We start from the raw sequence: 17366 nt of genomic DNA on the forward strand, positions 1-17366 counted from the left end.
CATGGCCAGAGGGGTGTGCGTGGGGAGAGTTGGCATTTAGGGCCTGCCAGGCAGACTGCTTGTGGGTTTGGCTCTGGGGGTGCAGACTTGGGGAGACATGCCCTGAGACACCCCCCTCCGTTATCCTGCTGTCTGTTCCCACACCTGTACAGGCCGTGTGCAGGCTGCTGTGTGTCCAGGCCTGTCAAAGCTCAGCCCCCATCATGCATATAAGACCCTTAGGTGAAGAGAAGGCCAGCTCTTGATTTGTCCCACCTGGGAAGTAGAGGTGGCCTTGGGGATCCCGGGGGCCTGGTGGGTTAGTGGTGGGGGCAGCCACCATGTGTGACACACCCTACAGCCCACGGCCACCTCCGCCTCCTCCCTTCCTCCATCCAGGCGACCATGGCCTTGCTGGGAAAGCGCTGCGACGTCCCCACAAACGGCTGTGGGCCTGACCGCTGGAACTCTGCCATCGCCCGCAAAGACGAGATCATCACCAGCCTCGTGTCTGCCTTAGATTCCATGGTGAGTGCCCCTGCCCACCCCTGGAGGAGTGGGGCAGCCAGCCTTTGTAACCTCTGCCACTCGCAGGAGCCCTCGCCGACCTGAGCCTCAGTGTCCCCACCTGCTACAAGGCCTGTCTGCCGACGCCGGGGTGGGAGGCTTAAGTGAGGTCAAGTGTGTGGAACTCCAGCCCTCACCCCCTCACCCCGTCTTTGTTTCGTCACCTCTTACAGTTGAAGTCCCATCCCTGGGATGGTCACAAGTCTCCCTCCCAGCAGGTCACCTGTAGGGTAATGTGTCACAGTGATTCATTAGAAAGCTGTCACCCCCGTTGTTAAAGCCAGGGCTGTAACTGCATCACTCCTCTGACACCGTTGCCTCCATACCTAAACCTATAGCAGTTTATCCCAAATGAGAAAATAATAGGGAATTCCCTGGTGGTCTAGCGGTTAGGACTCAGAGCTTTCACTGCCAGGGGCTCGGGTTAGAGCCCCAGTAGGGGAACTAAGATCCCACAAGCTGCACGGCTCAGCCAAAAAAAAAGAGAGGGAGAGAGCAAATAATAATGTCATTTTCCTGTAGACTTTTCCTGGGGCAAGTTCTGTGATAGAAGGTAGGCAGGTGTCTTTAAAAAAAAAAAAAAATCTGTCTGGCATCCGTTAGCTGCACCCCTTGCATTTTGGTTCAGTGAAGTTGAACTTCAGAGAGGACAGTACTTTGCCTGATGTCACACAGCATGATCAGTTTTTAAAGTGGGCTCCCAGGGTCAAAGTCTACAGTTTCCCAAGGACAAAGGGCCTCCCTCCAGGCTATTCCAGCTGCAGGCAGCTCAAGGGCTGCTTAGGTGGTATTTGGGGCAGAGGTGGTAGACACCCCTGGGAAGGCCAGCTGGGTTTGACCCCTCCCCTGTACAGAGTGGCCTTCATGAGGAGGGGGGCCCCAGGAGCTCAGCCCTGTGCCGGTAGCAGTGTCAGCTTGGTGTGGTGGTGGAGGTCCAGTTGACACAGGCAGCGATGGCCAGTGCCACAGCCACTAGCCACGTGTGACAGTTGATATTTAAACTGTGATTTGTGAAAATTAAACAATTCAGTTCCTCCATCACACTAGCTTCATTTCAAGAGTTCAGTGGCCACATGTGGCTAGCGGCTGTGGTATCAGACAGTGTAGAAATAGAACATTTTCATCATTGCAGAAATTCCACGGTCCAGTGCTGGTCTAGAGGGTGTTTCAGAGGCTCCTTGGAGGAGCCAGTGACCCTGTAGCTGTCCTGGTGGCATGAACGAGACAGGCTCCCCCCGCCCCGCGACAAGGCCTTTACAGGTTTCCTAAGGGACCTCGTGGGTGACAGCGGCACTTACTTGGCAGTGACTTAACGCCGGCACCCAGCGGGCCTGGGGCCAGGTTCTCAGGCGGTCTGCAGGACGACTGGGGCCAAAGTGCGGTCCGTTCACCACCTCCTCCCGCCCAGTCTCAGACCCTTTTCCAGGCATTCCCTCCCGACCCCCATTCTCTGTGCCTTTGGCTGAGTCTACTCCCTGCTGCGGCCTCAGCTTCTTCAGCTGAGAAGTGACCATGCAGCGCAGGGAAGGCTCTCCTCCAGCTCGGCTGGCCACTCCTTGGAAACGGCTGAATCTCTTTGGCGTCTTTGTTGTACAGTGTTGCCACAGGGCAAGAGAGCAGTGGGGTTTGGTTTTCATCTTAGAGAGCCGGAAATGAACACCATCCCTGCCCCCAGGAGCTCCCAGGGGACAGTCCTGCTGGCCCTGAGGTGTCCCCAGCTTCCTCTCCGGAGCGACTCCAAGCCGGAGCTGGTACTAAAGGCATGATCACGGCCCAGAGAGGTTGTAGAACCTGTCCTGGATCACACAGCAGTGGAACTGCGATTAGAAGCCAGACTTCCCGACTGTCCGCAGAGCGCTAACTCAGATAAAAACCAGCATTTATCAGGCACCGACCGTATGCCCCGAGCATTGCAGGCAGGGTTTTCCCAGTGCAGTAGGCCTGAGATGCTGGTGGTCTTGGTCGCAGGGCCCCCTGTGTTAGGGTTTCCTGCGCGGTAGGCCTGCCAATCTCAACCCTAGGGCTGCTAAAAGAACCTCTTTGCCTCATACCCACACGGGATGCCCCGGTTTAGAGACTTTTTCCCACCAACCAGGCCCCATTGAATCCCCACAACAAGCCCATTACAACTCTGGGAGCTGGGCTGCTTGTCCACATTCTACAGATTTGGAAACTGGGGCCCAGAGAAGGGCATGACTTGCAGGAAGAGGCTGATGCAGGATTGAAGCCTGGATCTGTCTGTGCCTTGGTTCTCCTGGGACCCATCCCACCTCCTCATCCAGGACTTGGAGAGAGCCCAGGACAGGATCATCCCTGAGGCTGGGGCCAGGCCTGAAGCAGGAAGCCCACCCCAGAGCAAGGAGGGCCTGGGAGGAGGAAGGGGCACAGGCCACGTGTGCCTTTGTCCTCCTCCAGCCCCTGTAACCTTGTCTTCTTCCCCTGACCTTGGCCAAGCTCTGTGGGTGTCGTTCATTCATTCCCACTGCAGTCTAAGACCCAGAACGTTGGGACGGTGACCTCTCCCTGGAGCCCCTGGTGGGATCTCGGGCAGCGGGGAGCTCACCTCCCACCCCCCAAAGCTGGCACTGGGGGTGTCCGGAGTTGGGGTCCTTCCCCCGGCTCACATCCCTGCTCCCCCTGCAGTGCTCAGCACTCTCCAAGCTGAACGCAGAAGTGGCCTGTGTCGCTGTGCATGATGAGAGCGCCTTCGTGGTCGGCACCGAGAAGGGGAGGATGTTCCTGAACGCACGCAAGGAGCTGCAATCAGACTTCCTCAGGTTCTGCCGTGAGTACCCGGGGCTCCAGAGGGCCAGTCCCCACTGTCCCTGAGGGGAGGAGCTCTGGCGCATTGCTGCGTCCCTGGAGCAACACCGGGTGGCCCTGTGTGGGAGGAGGCACTGGGCAGGAGGGGCTGGTGCAAGCTTCCCAATGTCGCGTTATCAGGGGTGGCCACAGTTTTTGTTGGAGTCACACAGTAGCCCCTCGGCCGATAGAGGCTCCGGGCAGGCCAGATCCAGCTGCCTCCATGTGCTCATGGACAGAAGGGGACACTGAGGCCCAGTGCTGTGGCCCAGTTGCTGTGCGTCCCTGATGCAGGGACCGAGTGCACGTGCTCAGCTAATACTTAGTGAGCGCCTGTTGTGTGCGACACCCTTTAAGCACTAACTCACTTACCCTGACGTCAGAGGCTGGCACTGACCCTGTTACAGTAGCAGAATCTTGGAGCCGCCTCCTGGTGGCCCGTGGGGATGAAGTGACTGAGGACTTGTCCGGCACGTAGGAAATGCTCTAGAAACGGGAACAGTTAGGGATGATGTGATAAATAGAGCCGCGGGCTGGGCCACGTGCTGGTGCTGTTTACTGTTCCCAGCAGGCTCGGGAAACAGTCATCACCGGTTTACAAATGAGAAAATGAGATGCAGTGAGTGTAACCAGGGGACACACAGCTGACGAGTGATGGAGGTGGAGTTTGCTCTTTTGGCTGCACCCCTTCAAAACAGGGGGGATGCAGGGAGTTCCCTGGAGGTCCAGTGATTGAGACTCCACGCTTCCAATGCAGGGGACGCGGGTTCAAGCCCTGGTTAGGGAACTAAGATCCCACATGCCACGTGGCGCAGCCAAAAAAAAAAAAAAAACAAGGGATGCAGCATGGGCACCCCCGGGACCCCTGCCAAGGAGTCCTGGTCGCTCCTGGAAGAAACCAGCACCAGCACTCAGAGCTGGGAGCTGGGAGCCCCAAGGCAGAGGGGTCGTTCTGAAGCCCCCAACTCTTCAATGCTACCTAGGCCTTCAGGGCCCCTCATAAGCAGCCCTGGCCTCTGCATTCTCTCCTCCCAGCATCCCTGGTGCTCACCAGGCTGCACTGTGCTAAAGTGCACGTTCCCCGGCTCTGTGTGTCCCTGCTCACCACTGCCTTTTGTCCCTGCTGTTCCCCACCTGGAAGGCCCTCACTCCTCCCCTCTGCCTGGCAGATGCCTCCCCAGCCTCCAGACTGACATCCCTCCCGCCACTGGCCCCATCGGTGCCCCTCCGCCCCAGCGCCCATGCTTGACTGCCCCCCACCGCTTGCAGCTTCCTGTGCCCTAAACTTCCATCCACGCCTATGCCCCAGCTTGGCGGTGAGCTCCCGAGGCAGGTCAGCTTCCCCTTCATGGTGGATTAAGTCCTATGGGGTTAGAGCCTGGGCGGGCATTCTAGCCCAGAAGTTGGGACTCAGAGATCTTGGGGTTAAGAGCAGGCCCTAGATTCAGACACCTGGGGCCACATCCTGGCTCTGCCAGCTGCTGCCTGCTGGGCCTCAGCCTCCTCATCTGTGAAAGGGGAGGACAGCGCTACCCTCTCCTGGGTCGATCTGAGGATTAAACGAATTAATACATGGTGAGCACTTAGAACAATGCCTGGCACTTAGTTCACACTCACTAAACGCCAGCTGTTGTTTTTCTCACCGTTATTAGCATTTCCATTACCCAACCCCCGCCTGGGCCTCGACCCTGGGATCAGCCATTTCTGGGAAGGCTGTCCCCACCGTGCCGGAGCGTATCATTACTGGGGTCCAGCCACTTCCCCAGCCAGCCCCTCTCCCACCCGGCCCTCAAAACCTGTACCCTCTCCAAGTTTGGGCAGGGGGCTGGACCGGTGTAGGGTGGGCAGTGGCAGAGTCCTGTGGCCCTAGATGGCCAGGCTGGGAGCCAGACTGGGGCCTGGGGAAGGTGCACCTGGCTTCCCAGAGCCAGGCAGAGCTGCTATTTATAGCACCGGGAACTTGGCTGGTCTATTTCAAGCTTCTCAGGTCCTGGAGGAGAGCACACTCCAAGCTGGGAGGGGGGCCCCCAAGCCCTCTTCTCATCCCCTTTCCAGTGCAGTGCCTAGCATCTTCCCAGCCCAGGGATCCACTGACACTCCCAGGCCCCCACGCTGGCCCAGCCTGGCATGAACCTGCCTCTTCCCAGACCCTCAGCCTCCTGGTGGGGTCCCCATCGTCTCCCCATTTGGCAGAGCAGAAAACTAGGGCCTCAACTGGTTAATTCAGAAATAGGTGATGGGGGACTTCCCTGGTGGTCCAGTGGCTAAGACTCCATGCTCCCAGTGCAGGGGGCCCGGGTTTGATCCCTTGTTTGGGGAACTAGATCCCGCATGCATGCCGCAGCTAAGACGTCTGCATGCCGCAACTAAGAGTCCACATGCTGCAACTAAGACCCGGCACAGCCAAAGTAAATAAATAATAAATAAATAAATATTTTAAAAAGAAAAGAAAAAAGAAATAGGTGATGGAACAGACATTCGTTGAACCCCAGTTCTGAGCCAGCCCATCTGGTCTCTCATGAGAGCTCACAGACTGAGGCCCAGAGAGAGAGGGGACTTGTGTAAGGTCACACAGCGAGTTAGAGGTGAGCAGGGATGAATGCCCTCTGCTGGGCACTGGGAACCCTGAGGTAAGCAGCCCTGGCCCTAGGCAGGGCGGTTGGGGCGGGGCTCACTCACCCATTTATTCTTCCTTCATTCATCCACTTGCACTCCGTGTTGGGTGCCCAGCTACAGGGCTTAGCACAGGGCAGGGACGTCCCAGCTCACTGGGCTGGCGGTGTGATGAGTACTCACCATGGCCCCGCATGCTCTGTGTCCCACAGGAGGGCCCCCGTGGAAGGAGCCGGAGGCAGAGCACCCCAAGAAGGTGCCTCGGGGTGAGGGTGGCAGCCGGAACATCCCACGGTCTGCCCTGGACCATGGCTCGGACGTGTACCTTCTGCGGAAGATGGTAGAGGAGGTGTTTGATGTTCTTTATAGTAAGATCCTTCCTCATTCCATTTGGGGCCCCCAGGCGGGTGGGAGCCCCCGGCCCTGCCCAGAGGAGGAGGCCCCCTCCTGCCCCACTACAGGCCCTGGGCAGAACCTCAAGGCGTGGGTTCCTTCTCTCCCCACCCCCAGCCCTCCCTCATTCTGCATCCCCAGGCGTGGATCTTTCGTCCCAGCCCTGTTCCCTGAGCCACCATCCCTACCACCCCTGCCCTTGCGCTGCTCACTGCTCCCTCGTGCCTGGAAGAGGCCCCAGGCTTACCCTGGTGTCCTCGCCACCAGCCCAGCTCCCTGCTGTCCCCACCTGCCCTGTGACCAAGGGCATCTTTCCGAAGCACAAGTCTGACCACAAAGCTCTTCCCTCCACTGCCTACTCGGGCTCCCTGTCACCCTGGGCGTGGCATCAGACCCTACCATGGCCCGTCCCCAGCCCCCTCCAGCCATGCTGACCCACCTCCTATTCTCCGGCTCGTTCTGGCTTCATTTCACACCTGCTGTGACCTTTGGGCCAACCTTCCCCTCCTTTGTCTGGTGGACGCCGCATTGCTCTCTAAGGCTCAGCTCCAGGAAGCCCCCAGCTCTGCACTGGGTTAAGGCCTCCTCTGGGCACCCACTGTGCCCTGTGCCCTCACTCGCCCAGTTGCTTTCCAGGATCAGGGACTGTATCTTCTCTTTCTGCTGTTCCTAGCCTGCACTTCAGAGCCCAGCAACAGCGGGTGCTCAGAGGGTGTTTGTTGAATGACTGAGTGAAGGCTAACTGCCCAGCCAAGTGCTTCCTTTGGGGGGAAGAGGGGAGGGGACAGGCAGGCCTGGTCTCCCTTGGGAAGTGTCAGGTTGCAGAGTCTCTGGCCCAGTGGTGACCTTCACACTCCCTGGGTGACCTCATGCGGGTCCCTTTTGTCCCTAAGGGTCCCATCCCATGATTTCTAATTTGCTTTATTCCTTTCCCTACCGCAGCCTTTGGTTCTGTGGAGCAAAGGTCGGGGTGGGGTGTGGGGGACTCCTGCCGTTGTCTAGATGTCAGGAGGAGGCCAAGAGGGGTAGGGGGCCCGGAGGCCCTGGTGGGCATGCTGGCCCCAGGGACGGGAGGACTTGTCACGCATGGTTGGCTGTGCCACTGCAGACGCTTTTGCCAGATGCAGGGTTCACGCCCAGAGCCCCCTGCAGCCCTGCTCACCCCCCTTGCCTGCCTCGGGCAGAATCAGAGGTGATTATGAGGGGAGGGGCTTCCTTCTGGCTCCAGGTGGGAAGCAGCAGACGTCTGTGAGCCCAGACTCTCGGCCCTCCCTCCCCTCCCCCCTTCCCACGTGCTCAGCAGCTTCTCATCCTGTCTCTTCTCTCTCTTCTGCTTCCTCTCCATTCCTCTCTTCCTTACCTGCCCTCCTTTCTCTCATTTTCCTTTTCTCTTCCTTCCTGTGGCTGTTTTCTTGCAGTTTCTCTCCCTCACCCCTCTCTCCTCACCCCCTGCTCGCAGCCCCGGCGCCTGCTTTCCCCTCCACCCAGATGCCCGGAGAGGAGAATGGCAGGGGAAGCAGGGAACCCCCTCGATGGGGCAGCCCCAGCCCTCAGGTGCAGGCCACAGGCCCCTGTCCACAGCCCCTGCCGCCCCCCTCACCGCAGGCAGGGGCTTATTCTGTGGGAAGTTTGCAGTGAAGGGGCCTCTGGGGTCCTGTTTGCTGGGGATCCGGCACCACAGGGCGTCACTCAGCACAGCCCCAGCTCCAGGGTGCGCCCGGTCCTCACCACGGCCTAGCTGCCGTCTCATACTAGGCCCCCTCCTCGACCCCTCCCACAGGCGAGGCCCTGGGCCGGGCCAGCGTGGTGCCGCTGCCCTACGAGAGGCTGCTCCGGGAGCCGGGGCTGCTGGCTGTGCAGGGGCTGCCTGAGGGCCTGGCCTTCCGGAGGCCGGCGGAGTACGACCCCAAGGCCCTCATGGCCATCCTGGAGCACAGCCACCGGATCCGCTTCAAGCTCAAGAGGTGAGTGAGGCAGCCCGCCTGGGAGCGGCCCGGGGCCCTGGTGGCTGGACCCCGGGGGCCAGGCCGGGCGATGACCTGCTTCCGTGCGGGCTCAGCCGCTTGTGGCCGCTTGTCCTGCCTGAGGGGAGGGGACTTCAGACTCCCACAGGGGACCCTGGTGTAAGAGCTCCAGGTCCGATGGCAGAGGTGAGGCAGAAACTCAGTCACAGAGCATGCTCTGAGCCAGGTGTGGAGTCATGGAAGTCTTTCCCGGGAGACTTCTGTGTTGCAGAGAGGCTTGGTTGGGGAAGAAATAGCACCAGCAGCCCTCCAGGTATCAGGAACAGCCCGTGCAAAAGCGTGGAGGCGGGAAGCCACATCGTGGGTGCTTGCTTGGGTTGTCAGCCGAGGACTCCATTAGGGACTGACGGGCCATGAGGTCATGGAGGCTGGGCCGGGGAGGGTACCGATCTCCGGGGCAGCCAGGAAGCAGCCTGAGGGCTGAACGTGGCCCGTCAGGGCTCGGGCACCACGGCCAGCGCACGAGCGATGCCTTAGGAGGTGCGAGACGATCAGCTGTAGCTGAAAGGACGTGATTGGTGGAGACGGGGCACAGAGGCCAAGGGGCAGGGCCCAGGTCCTCGGGTGGCCCAGCCGTGTGGCCCTGGGCTTGTCACACCCCCACCCGGGCCCGCACCCCGACCTGTAAAATGGGGACTGGTCCTGCATACTGCACGGCCTGTCGTGTTCTGCAGAGGGAGGTCTCAGGGAAGACATACCCCTGGTGGGACAGGTGGATGAAGCTGTCACGTGTCCTTTCCTTCACCCAGGCCGCTCGAGGATGGTGGGCGGGACTCGAAGGCACTGGTGGAGTTGAATGGCATCTCCCTGATAGCCAAGGGGTCTCGGGACTGTGGTCTGCACGGCCAGGCCCCCAAGGGGCCACCCCAGGACCTGCCCCCAACCGCCACCTCCTCATCCGTGGCCAGCTTCCTGTACAGCACCACCCTTGCCAACCACACCGTGCGGGAGCTCAAGCAGGAGGCACCCGCCTGCCCTCTTGCCTCCAGTGACCTGGGCCTCGGCCGGCCCGGGCCTGAGCCCAAGGCCCCCGCTGCCCAAGACTTCCCAGACTGCTGTGGTAAGCTGCTGCTGGGACTCCCGAGTCTGGGAGGGGGTGGGGGCATGGGACAGAGGTCACTCATGCAGGAGAAGCTTCCCAGGGCAGATCGGGGTGCTCAGGGCTGCAGGGGGCACGTCGGAGCAAGGAGCTGAGGCGGGACAGAAGGCGTGGTAGCTCGGACTTAGTCAGACCCCGGGCCTCTGCCCAGTCATCTGGGAACAGTATCCTTGGCCTGGGGCCAAGAGATGCCCGAAAGGACTCCCAGGGGAGTCTATGGAGGGAGAGAATAGACATGCTAATCAGGTACATGCATTTAATGAGCACCTACTACCTCCACCCAGCGTGGATTAGGGGTACTGGAAACAGAAGAAAAAGAACAGCCGGGCATGAGAAAGACCTGTGTCCATATTTTGGCCCCTCTACTGAATGGCTATGTGTCCCAGGGCAAATCTCTACCTCTTTGAGCCTCAGTTTCCTCATCCGTAAAATGGAGATGCCAATAGTACCTGTCTCGCTGGGCTGTTATCATGATGAAATGACAGAGCACGTTAGAAATGCACATTCTCAGGCCCAGCCACAGCCCTGCTGAATCTGGCATTTTGGGGGCGGGGTGAGCCCCAGCTGCCTGCAAACTGACGAGTCCACCAAGTGTTTCTGACGGGTGCTCAAGTTTGAGAACCTCTGTATTAAAGCACCGAGTCCAGTGCTTGGCACAGAGTAGGTGCTTATAAGTTATACTTAACTGTTATTGTTATTATGAGAAGGAGAAAAAAGGACACCCCCTCCCCTCCACAGCCATGAGGGCTGAGCAGGAGGATGGGACTTATGTGCCTGAAACAAGTGTCCCCATCTGTAAAATGTGACCTGGGACGTCCTGCCCTCCCCGATCTGCCATTCGGAGAGCACACTCTGCTAAAGGATGTCTCAGGCCTCTGGTCAGGGAACTTGCCTTGAGTTCATGATCACAGGGCTCAGTCCTGGGTTCTCCCTGGGGAGACTGTTACCCCAGAGCCCCAGCCCGCGCACTCAGGCCAGATCTGGGGAACCCCTCTTGGGGCCCACCTGGAACCTGTACCTTTCCGCTCCCTTGTCCAGGACAGAAGCCCACTGGGCCTGGCGGTCCTCTCATTCAGAACGTCCATGCCTCTAAGCGCATCCTCTTCTCCATCGTCCATGACAAGTCAGGTAGGACAGTGCCCGTGGCAGCACCCTGACCAGAGTGGGGATCCAGGACTGGGGTGGTGCTTATTACTGAAATGGATGTGTGTCCACTGGGTCTTTGTGAGAGAAAGGAGGAACAGCACCGCACAAGGGACTTGTGAGTGAAACCAGAGTAAAGCCAATATATAATAGTTACATATTGCTTCATGCCAAATTGCCCCCAAACGTAGCTTAAAATGACAAGCATTTATACCTTACGGTTTCTGTGGGTCAGAATTCAGGAGCAGCTTAGCTAGGTGGTCCTGGCTTAGAATTTCTCAGGATGTCAGCGGGGGCTGTGATCATCTGAAGGCTTGATTGGGGCTGGAGGATCCACTTCCAGCTCACCCATGTGGCTGTTGGCAGGATACCTATTTCTTACTACCTGGGCCTCTTCAGGGCTGCTTGAGTGTCCTCACAACGTGGTGACTGGTTTCCTAGAGCTAGTGATCTGAGAGAGAGTAAGGAAGGAACCACGTCTTTTATGACCCAGCCTCAGAAATCACTGTCACTTCTGCCATACCCTACCCATTAGAAGTCAGGAACTTGGTCCAGTTCATACCCAAGGGAGAGAGAGGAATTAAACTCCACCTCATGAAGGAACAAGGGTCAAAAAAATATGTAGAGAGATTTTAAAAGTACAGAGAACCAGAAGGTTTGGGATTCATTTGTACCAAAAAGGGATGTAGTGAGACTTTCCAGCAACTTTGCCTTGTGGAGGTCTCAGCCTCACCTTCAGTGAAAGGTTCTTTAAGAAACCTAGTTTCCTGGGATCAGAATGGAGACCAACACTGCCACAAACAAGATACATCCCGGGCAGGGAGGGGACCTGGATGTCCAGGCAGAACAGCATTGTGGGAGGCCGTGGTGGGCAAGAGATACAAGCAGAGATAGAATCTCACCAGGTACTAGCTGGGTGATCTCAGGCAAGTTACTCAGCTTCTCTGAGCCTCAGTTTTCCCATCTGCAAAATGGGAATAATATCTATTTCCGCACATTGTCCTGGGGGATTAACTAGGATATTATAAATATTAAGTACTTAGCACAGATAAGTACTTAATAAATTAAATATGTTCCTTTTATAATTTTAATGAACCAAATGATCGCTCTAGTTATTAATATTAAATTGAAGCAGAGGCTTTGGTTTTATGGGAGAGGCCAGCAGGGCTGAGGGTTCGAGGGACTCCAACAGGGCCAAAGCTGGGTGAGACCCTGGGTGCACAAGGCATGAGGGTTAGTTTTTCAAGGTCAAGACTCAGGAGAGGCCCAGGATGGACTGGCTGAGCCTGCACAATATCTGCTGCCATGGGGGTGGACAGAGAGGCAAGAGGCAGCCAAGCCATGGGGTCCCTGCTCCAACGGGCCCTCACTTGTACCTCCTGTGTTTTGATAGAGAAGTGGGACGCCTTCATAAAAGAAACCGAGGACATCAACACGCTCCGGGAGTGTGTGCAGATCCTGTTTAACAGCAGATATGGTGAGTGGGCGGCGCGGCCCGTGGTGTGGCCCCAGCAGCGCACTGAGCATCTCATTATGTGGCAATCACTCGTGTTCCCCAACATGACGGTGGAAGCCATATGCTGGCACCACGCGCTGTCAACACAAATGTCATCTCCTGTCTGGGTAGGGGGTGGTTGTGTCAATATTTCCTTTCCAGATTCTCCAGGGGGCGGGACTGACGGCAAAGCCCCAGACCTTGGCTCACCTGTGGGAGGCGGGCCGCTTGGTGGGGCGGTGGCGACCATTCGGGAAAACGGCTTTTGGCCTCTTGTGCCTGCAAGTCCCCCATGCGCCACCCTGTCTCCTGCCTCCTCACCTTTGCCTGTGCCGTGCCCCCTGCTCAGCGTGCCCTTTGCACGTATTGCGGGCAGACTCCTACCTGTTCAAGACTCAGCCCTTAAAGCTCTGATGGTTTCCTCTCTGTTCCATGTCGCACACTTGATGCGCCTTGTCTGTATCTGTACCCCTGAAAGCCAAGACAGCACTGGCCCCTCTGTGCCCCCAGCACCCAGGACAGAGCCGAGCTCAGAGCACGTGTCGGCTCATTGCACTCTGGGCAGCAGACACAGGTGGTAACTGGGGCAGGGGTGCCCTCCATGTGGTAGAGCTTCAGCCAAGTGCAAAGTGTGGCCACTCATTGGCTAGACGGCAGGGGCTGGACCAGACGGACCTGTAAGCCCTTCCCCCTCTGGGTCCTGGGACCCCTGAGTGTCCTCCCACACCTGGTCTCCTTTGTCCCCTCAGCAGTCCTCGCTCACTCTCACTTATTCGCTCAGCCTCTGTTGCGCTCCGTCTATAAGCTCCGCTCAATGGTCAGGCGCAGCGTGGCTCTGGCCAGGGTGGGTGGCTCTCAGTCACTGCGGAGATGATGCAGGTACCCACAGATCACTCAGCACGCAGGCGTGATGTCATTGAACCCCACTTGAATCGCGCAACCCCTCTCTGGGGAAGTCCCTCTGCATGATCGGACCAAGGGAGGGGGCTGGGGTGAGGGGCACCACCCAGAGCTGCAGGGACAGAGAGGAGGGTCCTGGGCCACCTACATGTGCGGGTCAGGGGAGAGCACTGCCCTGGGAGTCCACGGACGCTTTCCGGATGCCCTGGAGATGGCCAGTCTCCCTGCCTAACCTTGGCCTTCTCACCATGACCAGACCAGACCTGCTGGGGTAGGGCTTCACTGCCCTCCCTGCCCTCCCTCCCCTCCTGCTTGGCTACAAAAAACCCTCTTTCTCTACTCACAACACTTCTGACAGCAGAAGTGTGGGTTTTCCACGCCACGCAACCCTCCAGTTCTCTGTGGCCACCAGCTGGGGGCCCTACAACTCGATTCAATTCTGACCCTAACTCCCCGGAGTTACACAGACCCCTCCCCAGGTTAAGGGCTCAGTCTCCCAAGACAGCACCCCACTTCAGATGCCAGTCACAAGTAGTGGGTCCCCAGGGTACCCACACTTCCATCCAATTTGGCTGCACACCCGTGGCTCCCAGGAACCCCCCCTCCGTGGGGTCGGCAGTTTTCCATAATGGCTCACAGAACTGAGGGAGGAAACACTTGGCTTCTGTTGACCTGTTTATTGCAAAGGATACAGATGAACAGCCAGATGAAGAGGTACATGGTGAAAGGTCCGGAAGGGTCTTGAGCACAGGAGCTTCTGTCCTCGTGGAGTCTAGGGTGCACCAGCCTCCTGGCACATGGAAGCTCTCTGAACCCCTTCGGTTAGAGTTTCTACAGAGGTTGCATTAAGTAGGTGTGATTGATTTAACCACTGGCCATTGGTGATGAGCTCAGCCTCCAGCCCCGTCCCCCCCCAGGAGTGGGGGATGTTTCCAACCCTCTAATCGCGTTTTTGGTTTTTTTTAAATTTATTTATTTAGTTTTGGCTGAGTTGGGTCTTCGTTGCTGCACGCGGGCTTTCTCTAGTTGCGGCGAGCGGGGGCTACTCTTCCCTGCGGTGCGAGGGCTTCTCACTGTGGTGGCTTCTCTTGTTGCGGAGCACAGGCTCTAGGTGCACGGGCTTCAGTAGTTGTGGCACATGGGCTCAGTAGTTGTGGCTCGCGGGCTCTAGAGCGCAGGCTCAGTAGTTGTGGCGCACAGGCTTAGTTGCTCCGTGGCATGTGGGATCTGCCCGGATCAGGGCTTGAACCCGTGTCCCCTGCATTGGCAGGCAGATTCTTAACCACTGCACCACCAGGGAAGTCCCTCTAATCGTGTTTTGAGCCCCCTACCTTGTGCCAGGCACTCAGACCAACTCTGGTCTCAAGGTGCTTCAGCCAAGTGACTGCAGGTGGGTCTGCAGTACACGCAATGGTGTACAGTAGTACGTTCTAGTATGTAGTGACGTGCAGGGGTGGGGGCCCTCAGAAAGGGAGGATGGCTCAGAGGAAGGTGAGGTCTCTCGATAGGCTTGGGGAGTCAGGGGAGGCTTCATGGAGGAGGTATTCTTTGATCCACTCTGGGGCCTGGGAGACTTGGTCACGTGGGTTTGGTGGGCTGGGCCATCCTGGTTGGGGTGGGGCTGAGCGAGGCCCCGTACTGCAGGGGGCTGCCTGTACCCAAGTTTCTCCCCTCCCTCCCTAGACAGGTGTGAGCAGGACGGGGAGTAGGGAGAGGGGAGCTGGGGAGGGCTGGCTCTGTCCACATTGGGTGGGTTCTGCGCCCCCCTGCGGGCATGACAGCTGCCAGTCTTCCAGCCTGTCGTGCGTGCTGGATGTTTCCAGAATGTTGAGCCTTTCCTAGAGGTCAGCACTTGGGCCCACCACCATGGCCAAATCCAAGGAGGAGTGTTGGGCTTGGAGTGGTTGAGACCTTGCCCCTCCTCAGGCCAGAGCTCCCTCTGAGCTGTCCCTTCAGCTGCCCTGGGGAGAAGCTGCCGCCCCCCGCCCCCCAACCATGAGTACTGGGGGATCCTGTGGCAGGGGTGGGGATGTTTGGCAGCCTGAACAATCCTGCAGACCCAGGACGAGCCGGTCCTGCTCCTGGTTCCACCCTTTCAGCTACCAGCTCCGGGCCAAGTGGGCCAGCGCTGTTGCTGGGGGTGCAGAGGGGAGAAAAAGAAACAGAAAAGACATGGGGGGAGCCCCAGCCTTGAGGAAGCCGCAGTGTCTCTGTCACCCGGGGGGAGGTTGAGATTACGCCAGGGTCTAAGGATTGTGCGTGGCGGCTCCATCCTCCTCTTCCAAGTGGGCAGCAGCTGGAGGCTGGACGGGCTGGAGCTTTTGTGCCCTGGGCTGAAAAGACAGGCCTAGCAAGTCAGATGAACCCGAGCGGAGGTGGATTCACGTAGACTCGAAGAAGCCAAGAGCCCATTGCTCAAGTGCTGGGGCTGCAGGGTGGCTGGTGATGCTGGGGTTTGGGGGAAGAGATGGTTTGACAGCTGCTGAGATGGTGAGGGTTTAATTAGACGATGGGCTAAGTGTGACTTCACAGTGGGATCTGGCTGCCAAAGCCTCCAGCGCAGACCTGGGCCGCATCAACAGAAAAACAATCTTGGCGGTGCCCCAGGGAGGGCCGCAGACAGGCGACTCTGCCCTGCCCTGGTCCTGGCATGACTGCAGGGGGTCCGGCTCTGGCCTGGCACTTGTCAGAACACAGACACATCCTGGTGTGGCCTGAGGAGCCAGGCCAGGATGGGGAGGGGCCTGAGGAGCAGTGAGGTGACGTGGAACCCTTGGGAGAGGCAGGAGTGAAGGGGACACCCAGCTCACCTCGTCTCCCAGGCCTTGGGGCCCCATGAAAGTACCATCAAGCACATAGTAGGTGCTCAAGAAGTATTTGGTGAGTGAATGAATGAAAAGGAGGAGCTGGGGTGTATGAGTGACTGAGATGGCACAGGACCGCACCTAATGGTTTGGAGGAAAAGAGCAAGTAACCACTTCCTGAGCTCGGGTTCTGTCTACACTGCTGTTGACAAAGCTGTCAGCTTCCAGTGGAGTCTCATGTCACTGACGAGTGAGCAGAGTGCTGGGCCCCACCCTGGAGGAAAGGGCACACCTGTACAACTGGAAGCATCTTGCCAAGAGTCCACCTCCAGCCTGGAAGCTTCCCTCAGCCGCTCATTCACTCCCAAATATGCAGGAAGCAGCTACTACGTGTCCTGCCCTATTTAGGTTCCAGACAGTGAACCAACGCACAGATGAACATGTTTGTAACATCAGATTATGATAAATATGGGATGAAAAACAAAGCAGGGTGGGCTAGGGAGGGATAAAGGGGGCTGTTTTAGGCTGGTGAAGTGACATTTGAGCAGATGCTTGAATGGAGAGAGGGAGGGAGGGAAGGGTATGGTGATCTGGAAGAAGAGTGTCTGAGTAGACAGAAGAGCAGGTGCAAAGGCCCTGGGATGAGTGCGTGCTTGGCATGTTAGGGAAGCAACAAGGAGGCCAGAGAGACTGGGGTGAGCAAGTAGAGGGGTGAAAGATGGAGATAAGGCCAGAGGTGATGGGGTCCTGGTCACATAGGGCCTTGTAGGACTTTGGCCATCGCCGAGTGGGAGGGGAGCCTATGGGCATTTTTTAAGAGAGTAGTGATGTATTTGGTGTTTCAGGAGGATCCCTCTGGCTGCTGAGTGGCCAGAGTGGTGCCTGGGAGGTGGGAGGTGGTGATGACCAGGCCCTGGGGCCCTGCATGTCCCGCAGCCTCCATCCCGCGTTCAGCCTTGCCGTTGCCCTTCCAGCGGAAGCCCTGGGCCTGGACCACATGGTCCCCGTCCCCTACAGGAAGATCGCCTGCGACCCGGAGGCTGTGGAGATCGTGGGCATCCCGGACAAGATCCCCTTCAAGCGCCCCTGCACCTACGGGGTCCCCAAGCTGAAGCGGATCCTGGAGGAACGGCACAGCATCCACTTTGTCATTAAGAGGTAGGGGATGGGGTCCAGGGGGGCAGGGCTGGGCAAGGGGACAACAGAAGGCACAAGGCAGGGCCCTGGGGAGGCAACAGGGGTCAGGAGTGGAATGAAGGGGTTCTGTAACCCGACAGCTACGTGGCCTCCTCCTTCTGGCCTCTTTTGAGTATTGAATGGAAAAATGGAGGCACAGTGCCTGACCCGAGTAGGCACTGGCTAAGTTCTTAGAGGTGTTTTCCTGCCACTAAAGAAGACCTGAGGCCTTTGTACTTACCTCCCTTCAGAGAGGAGCCCACCTGAGCTCAGGTGGGGCTGGGCCAGCCTCTCCCTTTCTGCACCTCCCGTCAGACTACCCTGCCTGCTGGTAGTTTGTCCACCTTTCCTGTCCTCCCAGGTGGCCAGTT

The 17366-nt window shown here is 58.1% G+C and overlaps 1 protein-coding gene across 8 annotated transcripts in view; it reads left to right on the forward strand.

Moving 5' to 3' along the window:
* GTF2IRD1 (GTF2I repeat domain containing 1) overlaps positions 1–17366 on the forward strand; it is a 114327-nt gene that overhangs the window by 34216 nt on the left and 62745 nt on the right. For 6 of the 8 annotated variants that reach the window (XM_060078241.1, XM_060078244.1, XM_060078243.1 and 3 more), the window contains exons 2-9: positions 379–507; positions 3190–3331; positions 6174–6329; positions 8135–8318; positions 9128–9438; positions 10516–10605; positions 12014–12097; positions 16794–16977. In XM_060078241.1, the coding sequence (XP_059934224.1) occupies positions 385–507; positions 3190–3331; positions 6174–6329; positions 8135–8318; positions 9128–9438; positions 10516–10605; positions 12014–12097; positions 16794–16977 (1274 nt within the window). In that variant the 5' untranslated portion in view covers positions 379–384. The remainder of the gene's footprint in view (positions 1–378; positions 508–3189; positions 3332–6173; positions 6330–8134; positions 8319–9127; positions 9439–10515; positions 10606–12013; positions 12098–16793; positions 16978–17366) is intronic. The other 2 variants (XM_060078245.1, XM_060078246.1) reach the window with 2 other exon arrangements.

Source organism: Mesoplodon densirostris, chromosome 16 (genome assembly GCF_025265405.1).
Source record: "Mesoplodon densirostris isolate mMesDen1 chromosome 16, mMesDen1 primary haplotype, whole genome shotgun sequence".
Taxonomy (NCBI): Eukaryota; Metazoa; Chordata; class Mammalia; order Artiodactyla; family Ziphiidae; genus Mesoplodon; species Mesoplodon densirostris.